This window comes from Cibotium barometz, chromosome 3, assembly GCF_041138505.1.
Source record: "Cibotium barometz isolate CiBa-2024 chromosome 3, ASM4113850v1, whole genome shotgun sequence".
In the NCBI taxonomy this organism is placed as follows: Eukaryota; Viridiplantae; Streptophyta; class Polypodiopsida; order Cyatheales; family Cibotiaceae; genus Cibotium; species Cibotium barometz.
This window is the reverse complement of record NC_141048.1, coordinates 34936266-34954140: the sequence shown is the minus strand read 5'-3', so window position 1 is coordinate 34954140 and position 17875 is coordinate 34936266. Positions and strand designations below refer to the sequence as shown.

The 17875-nt window shown below is 43.9% G+C and overlaps 1 protein-coding gene across 5 annotated transcripts in view; it reads right to left on the bottom strand.

The window, feature by feature from the left end:
* The window catches only part of LOC147639996 (Aldolase-type TIM barrel family protein), a 47253-nt gene extending 38826 nt beyond the window's left edge, over positions 1–8427 (bottom strand). For 4 of the 5 annotated variants that reach the window (XM_086776086.1, XM_086776079.1, XM_086776094.1 and 1 more), the window contains exons 1-3: positions 8270–8427; positions 5966–6071; positions 4903–5041 (exon numbers count right to left, since the gene is read on the bottom strand). In XM_086776086.1, the coding sequence (XP_086632212.1) occupies positions 4903–5041; positions 5966–6071; positions 8270–8320 (296 nt within the window). In that variant the 5' untranslated portion in view covers positions 8321–8427. The remainder of the gene's footprint in view (positions 1–4902; positions 5042–5965; positions 6072–8269) is intronic. The other variant, XM_086776112.1, reaches the window with a different exon arrangement.
* Positions 8428–17875: the final 9448 nt, after the last annotated feature.

Sequence of the window (17875 nt, the reverse complement as noted above, 5' to 3'; positions counted from 1 at the left end):
GTATTTATACCCTTCAGGACATCCAGTCGGCTAGTTCTACAGCAGTCGGCTGTCCTTAAAATGCTCCATGACTAGAAAATACAGCATTAAATGCTAAAAAATGCTGCCCATGACTAAAATAAATGCTGGCCACCATGCACCTCAGATCTGGCTGCTGGACAGCCTATGTGGGCTGCACCCCCACCTGGTCTACAGTCCCTAAGAGCTGTGTAACCAGTCGGCCACCTGTTTAGGAGCCCTAGGGCTGTCTACAGCCCTAGACAGCCCCTCCATGGCCATCCCATGGCTGGTGGGTACATCCAAGGCCTTCCTGGCCCCTATGGGGGTGGTTCTACACCTTCCCCATGCCCACATATGTCCTTGGGGTAGCCCTATGGGCTGGCCCCTTTCCTATATGCAAACCCTAACTATCTACACACTAATCTGGCATCCTGTAACATACCAGATACAGAGAACCATTGACATCATTCCAAATGGAGACTCACAGCGTGGACTGGCACTGTTTCATGTGCAGGACAATGCACACCTGACCTTGGACGCATGTGCAGGACAATGCACACCTGACCTCGGACGACTGGAATGGAACCCTGGCTGACTCATCCTGGACTGGGCTCACATGGGACCAGTTTTCCATCCCAGGTCCTGCACCTTCTGTACAAATATGTCTACGTGGCATCCAAGTGCGGGATGCACGTGACAACCACTCATGTGATCTAGACAAAATGCTCACGCCCAAACCAGATGCCCACCAAATAAGCAAAACATGTGACAAAGAGTCATTTATGCATCTAACCCCTTCTCAGTCCTAAGCCTTCCGAGCAGCAAGGTAGGGGGGTGCACGTCCGGGTGTGGGCATGTTCGCGCGTGAGAGAGATTGAGAGATCACGCAAATGTAGTTGCTCCCGGTTCTAGTCTTTATATTTCAGCATTCTCATATCTACTAAAAGTGGCATGTGAAGCAACCACACTTGCACAAAGCATGCGGCAGAAACTCAAGGACAAAATCTATCTAACAGGGAGTATGCATATAGGGTCAGCCAACTTCAAAGTGAGAGAGTTCACAGCATAGATCCTGCTAAGCAGGAAGAGAATACTTGAAAGACACCCAGTTATGCATTGGGAAAGACATCACACATAACACCAAAGCTCACAAAAGAAACAATTTGAAGCACGAAAAATTGCAAAGCAGAAGCCAACAAAACACTTGCTCCCATATAGGAACACACAGGCGGTAGCGCACAGCATGTCATATGCACTCTGCACTGTAGTGCATGGTGACAAGCTGGCTCATCATCATCAGTGCAAAATTGTAGATTATTAGTACCTTTTTAGGATGATAATTGTCGTACGCCGTGACCCCATTGTAATCCTCAGTCCAGGATAAGTCAGGCACAAGCTACGTAGGTCATTCCTCAGCCATAGCGAGTCAGTCAGTTAGTCAAGTCCCTTAACCCACTTGAAGAGATTCATTCATGCATGTAGAGTCAGTAGAAACCTTAGGGTTTGCATTAGAAAGCACTCTACATATTGCATATCATTCATCCATTGCATATAGATCATTGCAGAAGCCTTGAAATAGCATCTAGTATCCTTAGGATATTTATTAGTATTTATCTGGCATTTTTCCATAATTTCCAACATTTAATACCATTTATCCATCATATGCAAGTCGTGTAGCATTTAGTGTCCAATCGGCCAGCATTAAGTGCCAACCGACCAACCCTCAGAGTAGTATAAATAGGCTTGCTTTGTTCATTCATATCATCTCAGCAATCAGCATCAAGCGCTTCAGCGTTTCAGTCCATAGATCACATCAGCCTTCAGCGTTTTGGAGAAGCGTTTCATCCTACAGTCCCAAGAGCATCAACGCATGAGCATCCAGCCCTCCATCAGCAAAACACAGCAGTCCACAACTTTCAGCCATCAGTGAACCGTGCGTTTTCTGCATACAACCAGTTTTCAGCATTGATCTCTTCATCGTTTTGCTACAGCCATCCGATCAAGGTAACCCACATGCATTCATTCATTTTCAGCATTCATACATAGCCTAGAACAGTCCCAAACAGCCCCTATCTCAGCCCTCAGATTTGCAGCCTTCCTCCCGCATTCCATTGGGAAGAGTGCATAGGCTTGAGATTGGACATCATTGGTGCTTCTATAGCCGTGTACAGTTCAGCCCGACTCTTGGTCTTTCTAGATCTTGCGTTTGGCTTATCGTCAGTCCACCGTCAATCTCTTCAAAGAAATAAAGCAAATACTATTCCGGTAACGGGATAGGGGGCCCTTCAATGGGTAACTCGGGACCCCATATGGTGTACACTTTCCATCTCTCTTTCTCTCTCTCTCAAATCTCTTAAAGTTTGTAGTTTTAAAGTGGATTGCTAAACTCGTGAAACTCAGGATACAGAAGACGGTGTAAGCATTTGTGTGGCACGATCCTCAATTACGAATACTTCCGCTGCATGTTACACAACAATTGCTACACATATGCCTTGGAACTGTGCAAGGGGGAATAAGGGAATGAACCTTGAGAAGATCATACATGAGGCAACCATTGTGTTATTCGTAGAGACTTGAGAACATAATAATCAAAGGTGTTACATGCGGAAGCTCTGAGATTCTTCTTTCGGCCCTAAACGCCATCTAGAACATGTTGATGCAAAAACGCAGACAGAAGGGAGAGAGAGAGAGAGAGAGAGAGAGAGAGAGAGAGAGAGAGAGAGCTGGAAATTCAGTATTTCATATGGTACAAAAAGGTACATAGCTCCTTGCAGCCATGGGCTGCCCTGAAAAGGTAGTAAAATACCTAACAAAATCCTAGTACTATAATCCAGCCAACAAGGGACAGAATGCTGAAAACAATGAGCACATAAGCCTTATATAGGCTTGAGAACTCCAGCCAATAACACAATATCTGCTCCAAAATTTGGTTCCCATCTTTCTTCTTTATCCTGTTGCCTCTTTAGGATTAGCCTCTGAGTTCAGCTGGTGCATGTCTTGCACATGACATCCCCCTCTGCTAAACTTGATGACGGGATTCCAATCTGCTTCTTGGATGACTGTCATCATCCCATTCTATTCCTGGAGTCCCTCTGTCATCCTTCCTACTCTGGCAACCTTTTCATTGAATACCCGGCCCAGTATCCAAATCCACTCTAACTCTGAAGAAGATCTATGCATCTGTTCCATCCAGTCCCCAATATGTTCCTACCCTGTCTCTGAACACCATCTTGGTCTTCATTCCTGAGAAATGAGCCTGGCACTCACTCCACCCCTTGGAGGATCATCCTCCCTTGGAACCGTTGCCTGAAAGCCTTTCCTGACTCAGGACTTCTATCCCCTTTGGGCTTTGTGGAACACCACCAACCAACCTCCTAGGAGCTCTTCCCTGTCTTGTGTTCCTTGCCTTGGGCCTCGTACTTGTGCACTTTCTTGTACCTTGTACCTGTACACCTTCATATGGGGCTGAATCAGTGTGTAGCCTTGCTGAGCCTGATGCTCTAATACCAATGTTACGATGCTCTGATACCAATGTTACATGCGGAAGCTCTGAGATGCTTCTTTCAGCCCTAAACACCATCTAGAACATGCTGATGCAAAAACGCTCACAGAAGGGAGAGTAGAGAGAGAGAGAGCTGGAAATTCAATATTTCATATGGTACAAAAAGGTACATAGCTCCTTGCAGCCATGGGCTGCCCTGAAAAGGTAGTAAAATACCTAACAAACTCCTAGTACTATGACCCAGCCAACAAGGGGCTGAATGCTGAAAATGATGAGCACATAAGCCTTATATAGGCTTGAGAATATCTCATGGACTGGCCGACTGCTGGTCAGCCAGCTCCTGGACAATAAAATCAAATATATGCTGCAGCCGACAGGCATATTCCCTAGCCAACAGCTCCCTGTGTCCTTCCACAAGATACTCCAGCCAATAACACAGTATCTGCTCCAAAATCTGGTTCTCATCTTTCTTCTTTATCCAGTTGCCTCTTTAGGATTAGCCTCTAAGTTCAGCTGGTGCATGTCTTGCACATGACAAAAGGATACCAAAAAATGGCATATATGTTGTGCTCTCGCTCTAATAGCCGGGTAATGAAGAAAGAAACCTCAACTAGAGAGTTTATATGATCAAAGAGGATATGGACATGACATGCTATTGCATACATATGACTTCTCCTCTTGGAGGCAGCCTTACGACCCGGTGAGAGCATTGACTTCTAACAGCACCTCTCAATGTCCACCCGACGGAGAACTACCTAGCAAATCCCTTTCTAGACCCTCGGTAAAGATGTCAACACAATTCTCCACTGTAGGACAATAAATCATGTTGATCTCTTCCTCAATGGTGAGTTCCACCTCAATGTGCTTCACATGAGCATGAAAAACTCAGTTCCATGCAACTCTATTTATTGCACTACAACTTGGTTGGTTACATCTTTAACGCTCCCATGCATACAAAATCCACCTCAACTATAGTGCCTCACAAGTTGTGAATTGCGCTGCTTCTTGAAACACTCCCTAAACCAAGAGTGAGTCAATACCTGAGCCCCTTGGGTCTGAGTCTCTTGCCCAGTCTGAGTTACAATAGCCGGCCAAGATCTTGTTCAATCAATAGGTGATGCCAAAGCTGTGTGTGCCTTTGACCTACCTGCACCCCCACATCCCTGCCTTCCAACAATTCTACAGTCCGTGATTCAAAAACCTGCTAAGGAAACCAGTTGCGGGTGTTGATGAGATTCCTGACAAGCCACTTGTACACTGTCTTAACCAGCTTTTGCTTGACCTCATAGGTGTATCTCCTGGCTTGCATCTCATCACTCATTAAATAAAGTACCACTTATGCAGCATGAGCAGAGTGGATGACTAAAAAAATAAGTTTCACACAAGAAGAAGCTACTTACACTAGTTGAGAAGCAAGCAAAGCTCTTCTGGCGTCTGAAGTTCCAAATTGACACACAACACGGTGCTTCTCCAGTTCACAAGTTCTGAAGACAACCTCCCTTGTTGACTTGTCGATAAAATCAATCGTTCCAAGCATCTCTGTTGAGGGGAGGACAATATGGTGTAGATTAGAAACAAACTTCCTCTTCTATCACGACATTGTTTAACATCATAAAACATCATATTCCACAGCAAGCACAAGAAAAGTGAACTTCCCAAATCATTATATTAGCCCCCCAGACTCCAAGCTTTCCACTCTTTCCTTGAGGTAAGACCAAGGAAAAGAGATTATTGAGGACTACTGACCAAGCAAAATGATTTGTCATTCAAACTACATAGAATGGCCCGAAGGGCCTCTGACAGACACTCCCTAGAATCAGGTTTGATGCTGCCTAGAATGCAACCAGACACCCCAACAGTAGCAAGTGGCCATAGTCTGAAACGGCACCACAACCATTCTAGACCCAGAGAGACACAAATTGCCAAGAAGAAACGAGCAAAGGATGTAAGACCGTATAAAGAGGGTATCTCTATCGTAGCACATATTTTGTAATAATGTCACTTTTATTCCATCACGATTAGCTCATAAATCCCAATAGTCTTCTGTACAAGGATTGTGGATCCTATTCCATGCATACTCATACCTATTGAACTCAGGACACTGCCAAAAACAATGCTTATAGGACTCCTACACAGCCTAGCAAGATTTACATCAGTCTGGTCTCTGCTTATGCAACCCAACCACAAGCCCCCATGTGTTAGCAGCCATTGACCCAAAGGAAGTATCAAAAATTGCTAACATTGCCTTGGTGCAAAGGAAGTTGTGTTTGCAAGCTAACCGAATCTGCCAACCAATACAAGCCATGTAGTCGAAGACAGGTGCCTAAGCCCACAGAAGACATTCAACATTCCAAAATATACTCAGCTACTTTCTCATGCATACAGCTTCATTGATTGCTCACTCCCTCATTTAGTGATTCTAGACCAGCTTAGCACATAATCCTTATGATAAAAGCATTGTACCATTCACTTCACGGGTGCATTTGATTACTTTATGGTCCACGAGCTCTTCCCCATACATAATATCAGCACCATAATCAGCTGCCAACAGTCGAAAAGGTAAAGTTCCCTGAAATCATAGCATTTATTGATTAAGGTGCATAAAGTTATTCACCAATACCTTACAAGAGTCAAAATCAAAAACATTATATTCCCTCCTCATCACTTGCTTGAGCCAAAAACCGCAATATTGATGCCAAACATGTGGATTTCTATGCCCTTCACATGCACATATCCAATGCTTACACAACTTTAAAAATCTTCAAACCAGGGCAAGGAATTTGGGAACAATGTTACTAGAGTAAAAAATTGTGCCACTTGTTTTTCTCAACTTTAGATTCTCAAAGCAACCAAAAGGTCTCCAAGTCCATCATAAAGAACATTTTTTGGCCAACATTTCCATTCAAAAAAGGGCCTACACTACAAAGAACACTTGCGCATATGTGCTAGGGTTTTACAGATATAGAAAGAAGAGTGCGGCGGAATCACACATACAACACATGAGCCCTAAATTACTCCTTTGTTATTATGTACGAGAAAGAAGTAATACAACTAAAATTCAAGTACAAGATGTGGTTGAGAATGAAGACGTCAAATCACAGCCATGTGACCTACTGACTAAAATTCAAGTACAAGATGTGGTTGAGAATGAAGACGTCAAATCACAGCCCTGTGACCTACTATACACTTCTGGCTAGCACTTCACCTACATAGGAACTAGCTGTGAAGTCCAACACTAAGGAAAGTAGATGAATATGACAATTTGTCTACCCACGTATATATATGCACCAATGCTCCTAGTCGGCCAGTAGTATTGTTGTCAGCCAACTGTACCTAACTGCCACGTCATCAATGCCATGTCACCACCGCCACATCATCACTACCACATGGCAATGCCACAGGTCACTTGCAATGTCTGACTCTACCTATCCGCTGCTATCTGATGTCTGGCTCTGCCTTGCATACTCATAGGTGTGTCACACACACCCAATCTTGTGCAAATCTGTGTGTCAACTCTTATCACTTCTTGAAATGTGCCCATAACCTGTAGTTAACTTATTCACCAAGATCTGCAAGCAGTAGCGCATGTCAGATTTGTAAACTAGAATTTCTTAGGCAATCACATTATGCTCATAATGTTAGCAGGTCAACTAACAAGTTTCCCCATGCCCATGACATTGCAAAATGGATGACCAATGTCCGTTCTGCTCTTAAAGATGGACAAGAATTTGTACAAGGACTTCATGGATAGCTTAATTTTCTTGTGGAATACTAGGCCAGCTGTCAGCTTTGCTATTAGTGTCCATACATCAAAGCTACTCAAGAGTGTGGCATCACCTATGCTATGGGCGATGACTCAAATGGGCAGATCATTCAGACACCCAATGCTAAGTAACAGGATATTGCTTCACACTTGGTTCTGGGTGTATACCTTCGAGTTGTAAGAAGTGACCTACAATTGCACTATCATCTAAGGAGGCTAAGTACAAAGCTACATGCTCTGCATTATGTGAGGCATCGTTGTTGTGCTTTGTTATAGTGCATGGGGAAGGATGTGCTGGTTAAAAGGAAAGAAAGAGGGGGTGTGTGTGTGTTTCGTTGTTGTGTGTTGGAAAGAGAAGAAGCGTGGGAGGAGGGGGGGGGAGGGGGGGAGGTGGGGGGGGATGTTGGGTTGCAATTAGGATATATTCCAGAGGGTGATTTTGTCGTTTATACACGTGTTTTCATCTAAATAACTGATCCTCCCCCTCCCTCTTTTTAGGTTGTTGAGGCTTTTTTTGATTTATACCAATGTATAAACAACAAAATCACCCACTCAAAATACATCCTTGGGTAGGTGGGAGAGAGGAGGGAAGGGAGGTGGGCTGGGCTGGGCTGGGCTGGGCTGGGCTGGGGGGAACAATTAGGGTGTATTTAGAGTGGGTGATTTTGTCATTTATACACGTGTTTTCATCTGAATAACTGCCCCCCTATTAGGTTGTTGAGGCTTTCTAGGTATACAACAAGGGGGGGAAGGAGAGAGGGAGGGAGGGAGGGAGGGGAGGGGAGGGGAGGGGAGGGCCGCGAATTTGGCCCCAGTAAAGTCATCCAAATGTCGATAAGCAAAGAGATTGTCATGTTCCAAATTGTAGAGCTATTGCAATAAGCTTTTCCATACATGTAAGGCCTCATGTGGATGCTGTAGCACATCTAGTCGCAGGTGTCTTGCTTGAAAATTAATGGCGACGGCAGAAAAGGCGGCAAACAAGCTAAGACTTGGGGGCTTACCACTCTCACCATCGGAGCTAAGATGTGCTTGCCTCTCAAATCCAGCTCCATGACACGACCAACTTCCTCGCATTCACCTCCACAAAACCGCTCGTACCGCCTTCATACACACTGGACTTCTGTAGAGTTATTATTTACCTGACGTCCTTTATGGCTGGACTTCTATCAAATAATTCCAAATAAAACTTTTTTGGCCTTTTCTAACGAGGTTTACACACTGCCCCCTTTCCTCTAATGGGCGCCTTCTAGGTCAATTCGTGTTGATTGCAATAGTGATTTACTGAATTTTAAAAAAGAGCTCTTAGCTAAACGGGTTGATGTACCCGAATTTCACTAGCTGTTGCCTGGTTCATTTAGGATTAAGTGGATCAAGGTTAGTAAACTAATACTTTGGGTAAGATCAATGAATCAGAGCCAAGAGATGAAGCAAAGTGCTTGAGGACAAGTTAGAAATTTGCATGGTGGCATGAGTGCACATTAACCTTTACAACAAGTAGCGAGCATGAGTGTCAGTATGAAACAAGCAGCACAAGGAAGTAATTAATGGGCAAGAGATTAGTGTGTGGACTCATCTATACACAACTTGGATGTCCGCAAGATTAATTGGTATTACAATAGTCAAGAGGTTCATGCAAATCATGCTATGCAAATATCTTTTCCCAATTTTGAGTCTTCTTCTTCCAAAGACATGCATGTCTCCATGTAAGATTAGGGTTTCCTTTGGAGGAGCATGGCATTTGGTATCAAAGCCTCTAGTTGGCTACATCTTTGATTGGAGATACAAGAGGTCTTGGTTGGTAGAGGAAGGGCAATTGAATTGAAGCACATGCACCAAGTTTGATGCACAAATTCGGTTGGTCTCAATTATAGAGGTCATGGCAAGACTATGCTATAGATGAGATAGTTGGCAACGCATTGGCATGCCCAAAAAAAAACATGCAATTAATCCACCAAGGCAAGAGTTCATGGACATGAGTTGATTAAGGCTCTCATATAGAACATCATCAAAGTGTTAGTAGCACCCAAGAGTATGCATTATTGCATATTGTTTTAAAAGATGTAATGCCTCTTGATGTAATTGTTGATTAAGGCTCTCATATAGAACATCATCAAAATGTTAGTAGTACCCAACCGTATGTATCATTGCAAACTATTTTAAAAGATGCATGCAATAATGCTTGCACGTAGAGCCGCATTTAAGTGACTAGGGGGTCTAAGTACATTAGAGTGTACATACTATTGGCCAATGTTAGTACTAAAACACCTAAGGTTTTTGAGGTAAAGGATTTGAAACATTTCAAAGTTAAAAATAGTCCCGCCTACTCATTAAAGGATAGTCACCTTATATGGTAATGAGTTGGTCCCATAGATTAATTGTACCTAACGTGTCATGCAGCATGCTACCCACTGCGCTTACTGCGCCCATGACTCCGCATGGGCGTCCTCTCCCACTGAACCCCGGATATGGCCATCCGGTCTGCCGTCGGTCATCACAGGCGTTACAGCCTACGTGACATGAATACTGTAGGGAAAAGCTAAGGGAAAGGAGCCTTTTTTCCACAAGGGAAAGGAGCCTTTTTTCCACAAGGGAAAATGTCCCGAACTCAAGAAGGTAGGGTGCAAAGCCCTTCAAAGGAAAACAAAAAGGGTTGCCCTTCATCTTATACTGTTGGATGCTCATGCAAAGAAAGTAGATGCTTACTTCCAAGCTACTGACAGTAATTATAGCAAGATGAAAAGATTACAAGCATCATTTTGGAATAACAATAATTGTAGAAGAAGAGAGATCTTATCTTTCATTGAGAAAAATTATTGTCCTTCTATGGCCAACACTGAGGGGAGGCAACTAGTCACCACGAGCAGCCTTCTTTAACGTGACGTTCTTAGAGAGATAGGGTCTACACAAAACTGAGTTAGAGAGAGAGAGAGATCGATGTGGACGGCAGGCCACACACTATATAGCCTGGGGGATGAGGGGCAATCCTCATTCTTCCTCTATGGCTGGGTGGTGAGCCAGAGGCCGTCCCCTCTTGTGGTAATTCCCGTAGCGGCGTTACGAGAATGTAACACTGGTATCAGAGCGTGGTTCGATGGGATTGTCAGAGCCCGCGCGTGACCGGGGGACCGGAGCCCACTCGATGGTTTTTGACCATTCGTCTTCTTATCCTTATCTCGAATGGAGGGTGTGGAGGGAGGCGGCCATGGAAGAATGGAAGGGAAGAACTCTCTCTCTCTCTCTCTCTCTCTCTCTCTCTCTCTCTCTCTCTCTCTCTCTCTCTCTCTCTCTCTCCCCGTCACACACAGCAAGTAGCATCGCAGGTAAGCAAAGCATCTCGTTTTGTTTTTTTTTTTTCTCTGCGTTGAATGGCTGCTGCGAAGGAATCGTTGAATTTGTTAAAAGAAAGAAGTCCCCTTTCTCTCGACTGTCTGTGGGGGTGGGCGGCGAAATGCTAAAACGTAGTAGCTGAAAGCTAAACGAATGCCGCTGAAGGCGGCGAAGACCACGTTTGAAGGGGGCGCAGACCAGCCCCACGCCTATTCTCTTAAAAATGTTGTGAATGACCGGCGCTACCAAAGAAGGCTGTATAAGGCTTGAATGCCAGGCGGCGCCGGCAAGCGTGTGGAGATGAAATGGGAAGCTCGCGTCGGCGTTGAGGGCCTGCGCGCCAGACTCGAGCTGTTGCTGGAATTGTGCTGGAGCCTGCTTTGAGGTGGGGCGAAGAACACGTTTCAAGGGGGGGGGGGCGAAGACCAGCAACCCCCAGGCGGGCGGCCAGGCGGCGGCCAGCCCCACGGCGACCAGCCCAGGCGGCGGCCAGCCCCGGTGGGCGGCCAGGCCAGCCTTGGGCGGCTTGCCCAGGCGGCCAACCCTTAGGCGGCCAGCCCAGGCGGCCATGCCAGCGGGCGGGCAGCGGGTGGGCAGCGGGCGGCCATGCCAAACGGCGGCGGCCAGGCTCCCCAACGGGCGGGCGGGCGGCCACGCCCAATCGGGGAGGGCCGGCCCGGCTTGTTATATTTTTTATTTATTTTTATTTTTATTTTTATTTTTTTTAAAAAAAAATTTTCACATTGGCAATCAGCGGGTGGCCAGTCAGTCAGCGGCGGCGGCGGCCAGAATAGGGCCTGTTGTGAACACTCCCAACGGGCGGGCGGCCATGCCCGAAGCGGCGAGGGCCGGCCCGGCCCGTTATTATTATTATTGTTTTAAAAAAACAAAAAAAAACACAAAACAACGGCACACCCCACGAAACAAATCCACACGGCCGTCGTGTCGTATGGTCGTAGTGCCTGTTTTCCACGAAAGAGACCCACCGCACACGGCCGTAGCGTCGCGTGCTAAGCGAGAGACAAATCCCACGGATGTAGTGCCGAATCCTTCGAAAGAGAGCCGTTCTATGGCCGTTGTGCCTAGTGAACACTTCTATGGCCGTAGCGCCTCGAGAATAGCACATGTGGTGATCACACATTTGGTTCGGAGAGACTAAATTTAAGCTAAGCATAGACTTAGTATTAACCATCAAAGTCACGTAGTTTGGCTATAGTGTAAATCTGAAACCGCGGTGTGTTTTACTTGGGCTAAGAAAACCGGCAATGGCATTAGTTGTGCCCAAATTAGACGAAGTGCTTATCACGAAAAATCAAGATAAGCCTAATTGAGTCGTAGTGCTCATAACCCTTCACAATCTTTTAACAGATGCTAGAAGATTGTGATAAACTTTGGCAAATGAGAACCATGTACAAGCGTAGTCTTGATGTGGTTATGCCTTGTGTCCAAACAAGTTGCTTACTGTTTGTAGCAACAAGAGAGCTTTGGCCCATAGAGGCAAGCTGGCCCTTGTTGGTAGTAACAAAATAGTGTCACTACTTGGGTCTAGAGAGTGGTGACTAGTTTTATTTAGTCACGCAGATTGCCTTGTAAAAGTAATCCCTAAGGTGTATATTACTTGGGATAAAGGGGCTAGTAGTGCTGCTAGCAGAACTCAATTGAATGGTTTATCTAGGAGTACTAATCTGAAGGATTAGCGTACGCCTAGATAATAATAGCAGATTTAGGATTGATTTGTACAAATCAAAGGTAAATCTGAAGGGGTATAGTCTTGAGATGTAATGCTCAATGCCCTTATAGAAGTGATCGAAGAGAACTGTTCTTAAACTTACTAGCATGGTTTTCTCTTCTTTTTATTGCCATGCGTTGACATCCCACTGCTCGAGAGTTTGTGGTGATCTTTCGAGGGGGGAAAGAGCCTTTTTATATGTCACATCAATTGGTTTGGTGGTAATTTGATGGTATGGGACATCAAGTTCTCACGGAATCGATTGTAGTCTTGGTGGAATGGGACGCCAAGGCTTGTGCATGTAACTTGACTCTTTGGCAGATTTGTATGTACACTTGTCTGTAGTGATAAAGTGTGCAAGATAAAATTTAAACTTTGAAAATTACCAAATATAGCCATAAGTTGGGATAAAACCCAATTAGAGAGTTCGGAGAAGCTCTAGGTAGCAAGACCATCATTGTGTACTAGTGCTAACAAAGTGATTTAGTTCCGGAGTGATCTAAATCTAGAGGTTAGCAGTAAAACTAGTTTGGTTGGACAGTTTCATGCATGGGGGACGCCCTATAGCATTTTGCAAGCGTAGTCTTGCCTATGTTCAACATAAGTGTGCGATTGTGAGCACATTTTAGTTGCTACCATATGAATTTGGGAAATATATTACTTTCCTACATAAGTAATTGTAATATTGCATGACAGGCTATTTTGCTTACAAGTTCATGTGCGTGTAAGCCCTATAAGTCGTATGACCCCTAGGAAATGAGTGGAGCATTTCTAGGATTTAATAAGGTTTTACATGGCAATAGTGAGTAGTATCTCACTCCAGATGAGCCTGGTTGTTGTTAGTATCGGATCCGACATATGAAGTGTACATAAACTCGGGCTGAGTTAGGATAGAAGACTAAGCCGGAGAGCTTAGTGGTAAATCCTACTGTATCTGGTGAGTTTTGACTTAACTGGAGTGTTAAGAAGTAAACTCAAAGTCTGGGGCTGAACTGGAATGTTCGGAGGCAGACATATCTTTTGTTAAATCGGAGAATTTAGCAAAAGATGAGCTTGGGGTGAACCATGGTACCCAGGAAAAAAGCTCTTCACACTAAAATAGTGCACAATAATTCTAGGGTGATAAAAATCCATCGTAGGAATGTTTTACAACTTTCCATAGATGATACATGAAGACCATGTACTTTACGGAGTTAAAGTACATAGGTGGTGACTTCGGCGCCACATTTTTTGTAGAAAGTCACCAGTGGTGTGGTTAGGTCAATCGAGACTCCACAAGACCTATGCACTAGTTTTTAAGTTGACCTCTATGATAAGGACGTCCAAAATTCGTGTTGTAATACCAGAGATTGTACTGCAATGTGCAATGAAGGGGTCAATTTGTGTAGTCACTTCTTAGCAGCAAGTGACTTAATCATCTTGTTATAGATGGTTGTATATGGTACTCCCACTCGGGGGAGGTACGCCATGGGTACGGAGTTACTCACAGACTAGTATGGAGCTACTAGTGTGATGATAGTGGGTACGTAGTTACTCACTACTAATACATAGCTGCTAATAAAATTAAGATCCTCGAGTGAAAAATACTCTAGATCAACATTTTAAATTACCGAACCACAATCCATGAGTATCGAGGTACTCATAAATATGTTGACGTTGCTCAAATCAAGGGACCGATTTGTTCGATGGTATGAAATAAGCAAGGAGAGTGGAGTAACTTAAAAGTTACACATCACTAGTCCTAGTGAGTTATCGAGGTCATCCGTAGTTTGATGATCCCCTCTAACATTCAATTTTGCAAGCCCTGGCATTTAATCCGTAGTGATTATGAGTTTGGTGTGAGATATGGTTATGTTCTTACAAGAGTACTCGTTTATTTGCTTGTCATTGGTTATAGCTTGGTAGAGATTGCCACCTGTGATGGGGAGGTAGCTTTGCTGCTATAATGAGGAGGCAGCAAATAATGTTTTCATAGTTATACTTCATACCAACACCAAACAGGGATAGGATGAAATTCCTAAGTTCATCATCACGAAGTACTGTGATGTTTGCATTTATATTGAATGTATGATGTAATGAGACATTGGGCTTGTGTAATTACCATCAATTATCTAGCAACCTATGGCTTCGCAGAAGCAAGCTCAGTCATTATCTGTGGATTAATAATGTGGTTATTAGTAGTTTGGAATTTTCTTGATAGATAGTACAACCCACTTTGTTACAAGTGTGTAACCGCTTATGAAGGGTAATAATATGCAACAATGAAGCACTTTGTTACAAGTGTGAAACCACTGTTTTGTTGCAAAACAGTTTATCAATAGTACCACCATATGTACTAGACACTATACCACATCTTCGTTGCAAGATATTTAAAAGTTTCTTGGAAGGACTCAAGAATGTAACATATGATATTAAACCGGTCTAGATTTGTTCTTGGACCTATGACACTAGCGCGTAGTCCGCTTGACAGTAGAGTTTTGAGGACAAAAACCTTTCTTGAGGCAAAGGAGGGATATCCTCAAATATCACATAAACTCGAATAGTTGTGTGAGTCCAGACAATACTTGAAGGGATGTGTCTAGTAATAGCAACAAAGAGTTGTAAGTGATTGGATGTAACTCCAGACACCCGTAGTGGTGCAAGAATCTTTATCAAACATTTCCACATACTATATGGTCTGCCTGCAGACAGCAGATATAGTATGGCATAAGAGATAGGAAGTTTGATTGTTATATTTGAAAAGAAATTTTCAAAACTTACATTTACTCTGAGTTAGAGTGGAGTTTAACCATCCGTAGATTGATGGTAGTTGAAACTCAACAAGATTATAGAGCATATGCTTATGCAATGATGTTACTCTAAGAGAGAAAGTATCTCTCAACTTTGGAACTAATCCTTGTGATGCATGATTAGATTGACTCTAGTTTATTTCTCCTATGGCTGTAGAGCTTTCCAAGGAGAAGTTTTAACAAGTTGGTGATGCAACATGGTAGCGTAGTCTACAAATATCTAGTAGCATAGTCTAAGAACTTGCGCTACTAGAGTGCTCTCCAGTACATTAGCTTCTGTGCTAATGACATGATGCAAAATAAGGCATGAAATTTACCTTAAGGTTTTGGTTGAAATACCAAATCGTGGCTTGTGTGAGCATGATCCTGTCTTTACAGAGGTCTGGCGTGCTGTACGCGTACGCACTTTGTCACAGCCGCGCCCACCTTCCTCGCCGGCATGTAATGCTAGTCCGGAGGGACTGGCCGTAGATGCGGCGGGTAGCGAAGCGAGAGTTAGTCCGGAGAGGCTAGCCGAGTCTTCGGGGTATAGTTTTGATAGTCCAAGTGCGGGTCACCCTGGGATTCAGAAGACCTATGCACTAGTAAAAAGACAGTTTTATTGGCCTAGTTTGTTTAAGAACGTCCAAACTTATGTGCTGAAATGCAGTAAGTGCCAGGTCAATAAACATGAACGTCTTAAGGTTGGAGGACTACTCCATCCCGCTGGAGATTCCTCAAGGGAAATGGGAAAGCATTTCCATGGATTTCATTACCGGTTTACCCAAGACGAGTCGAGGGAATGACTCAGTGTGGGTAGTAGTGGACAACTAAAATGGCAAAGTTTATTGCCACGAAGAAAATTATTAAAACGTCTGAGTTGGCAAAACTCTTTATTGAGCATCTCTACAAGCTATATGGCCTACCCGCAGATATAGTGTCGGATAGAGATAGTAAGTTCAACAGTCATTTTTGGAGGGAAATCTTCAAAAAGTTGGATACTACTCTGAGTATGAATATGGTAGATCATCCGAAGTCTGATGGTCAAACAGAAAGGGTTAACCAAATACTCGAGGATATGTTGCGTTCTTATGTAAGTAAGAAGCAATCAAATTGGGAAGAATATTTGCCCATATTGGAGTTTGCTTATAACAGCTCCAAGCATTCAGCGACGAGCGACTGGATTTACACCATTCATGTTAATGTATGGATTCCAGCCGAGATCTCCGATGGCTGTATGCCTAGAAAAGGAGAAGATTCAATCTGTCAAGGATTTCCTTGAAGATATGAATGATATGCTCAGAGCCGCACGTGAGAGTATTCGTAGCGCTCAGGATCGCGCTAAAACTTATGCGGATAAAGGACGAAGAAAGGTGACCTTTGCAGAAGGTGACTTTGTATTTCTCAAGGTTCCTGCGCAGTTAGAAACCATGAAAATGAGAAAGTGTGATAAACTTTCTTCGAAGATATTGTGGTCCTTTTAAAATCCTTAAGAAGATTGGGGACGTAGCATATAAACTTGAGTTACCGGAGAGTTCTCAAGTCCATCCTGTCTTCCATGTCAGTAAACTGAAGAAATCAGTTCGCGGGTTAGAGAACGCAGTTTCTCCAAAGATTTTGGTGGACTTGATAGAGCCACCAAAGATACCACATGAATCTGAAAAGATTCTATAGTATCGTGACAGACAAACCCGACATAAAGTGTACCAGACAGGAGGTACTTGTTAAATGGACAGATAGGGATAAGTAGCAACCTGGGAACGCCGTAGTGCAATTTCCAAAAGGTTTCCCCAGTTTGTTTTCGAGGACGAAAACTCTTCTTAAGGGGGGGTAATGTCACATAGGCTGTAACGCCTGTGAGACCGATGGCAGACCGGATGGCCATATCCGGGGTTCAGTGGGAGAGGACGCCCATGCGGAGTCATGGGCGGCTAGGCTAGTGTGGACGGCAATTCCTCATTCTTCCTCTATGGCTGGGTGGTGAGCCAGAGGCCGTCCCCTCTTGTGGTAATGCCCGTATAGCGGCGTTACGGGAATGTAACAATTCAACTTCATGAGCTTCTGTAGAGGAGGCACCAGTGGGAATTATATAGTGGGAATTTGTCTAAAACTTATTGTGTTTAAGAAGAGATTGGAAGGGCATATAACTAAGTATATATATATATATATATATATATATATATATATATATTGCTTAAGTAATGCTACCAAAGGGTAGTAATGTTCAATCTGAGTCTATTTCACTCATTGCAGCATAATGCCACCAAAGGGAAGTAAAAGTCCCAGTTCCCAATCTTCTTCTAAGAAGAAGTTCTCTTATTTCCCAAAGACCAAGCCTGAGACATGTCCAAAGCTAGGTAGGTGGATGATAGCCACATGGGGCGGTGGGGACAAAGGCAGTCGACAAAGGGTATCACATTGAAAGGTGAGCGAAAAGAAGAGTTTGTTAAACTCTATAAGGATATCTATCAAGTTGATTCAATCATTAACAATGAGGTAGGGGTAGCACTAGATCGTGCGTTTGTTGCGTTCAAGCATGGGGAGCTTGTAGATTGGGACGACTTTGCGGAGAACAGGAGTAAGAGACTGCATGGACGTCATGCATCACCATCTTTTGACTCCAAAATGGGTGTGAAGCCACAAGTTTCTAAGTTGTCTGTGACCTATGGCTCACAGTCACTTAATGAAGAAGAGCTAGCCATAATAGCTACAAGGAGGACCCACCATGAGGAGAGCCTTTTCGTCACTTCAAATATGCTAGCTCTTGCTATGGCTAATGAAAA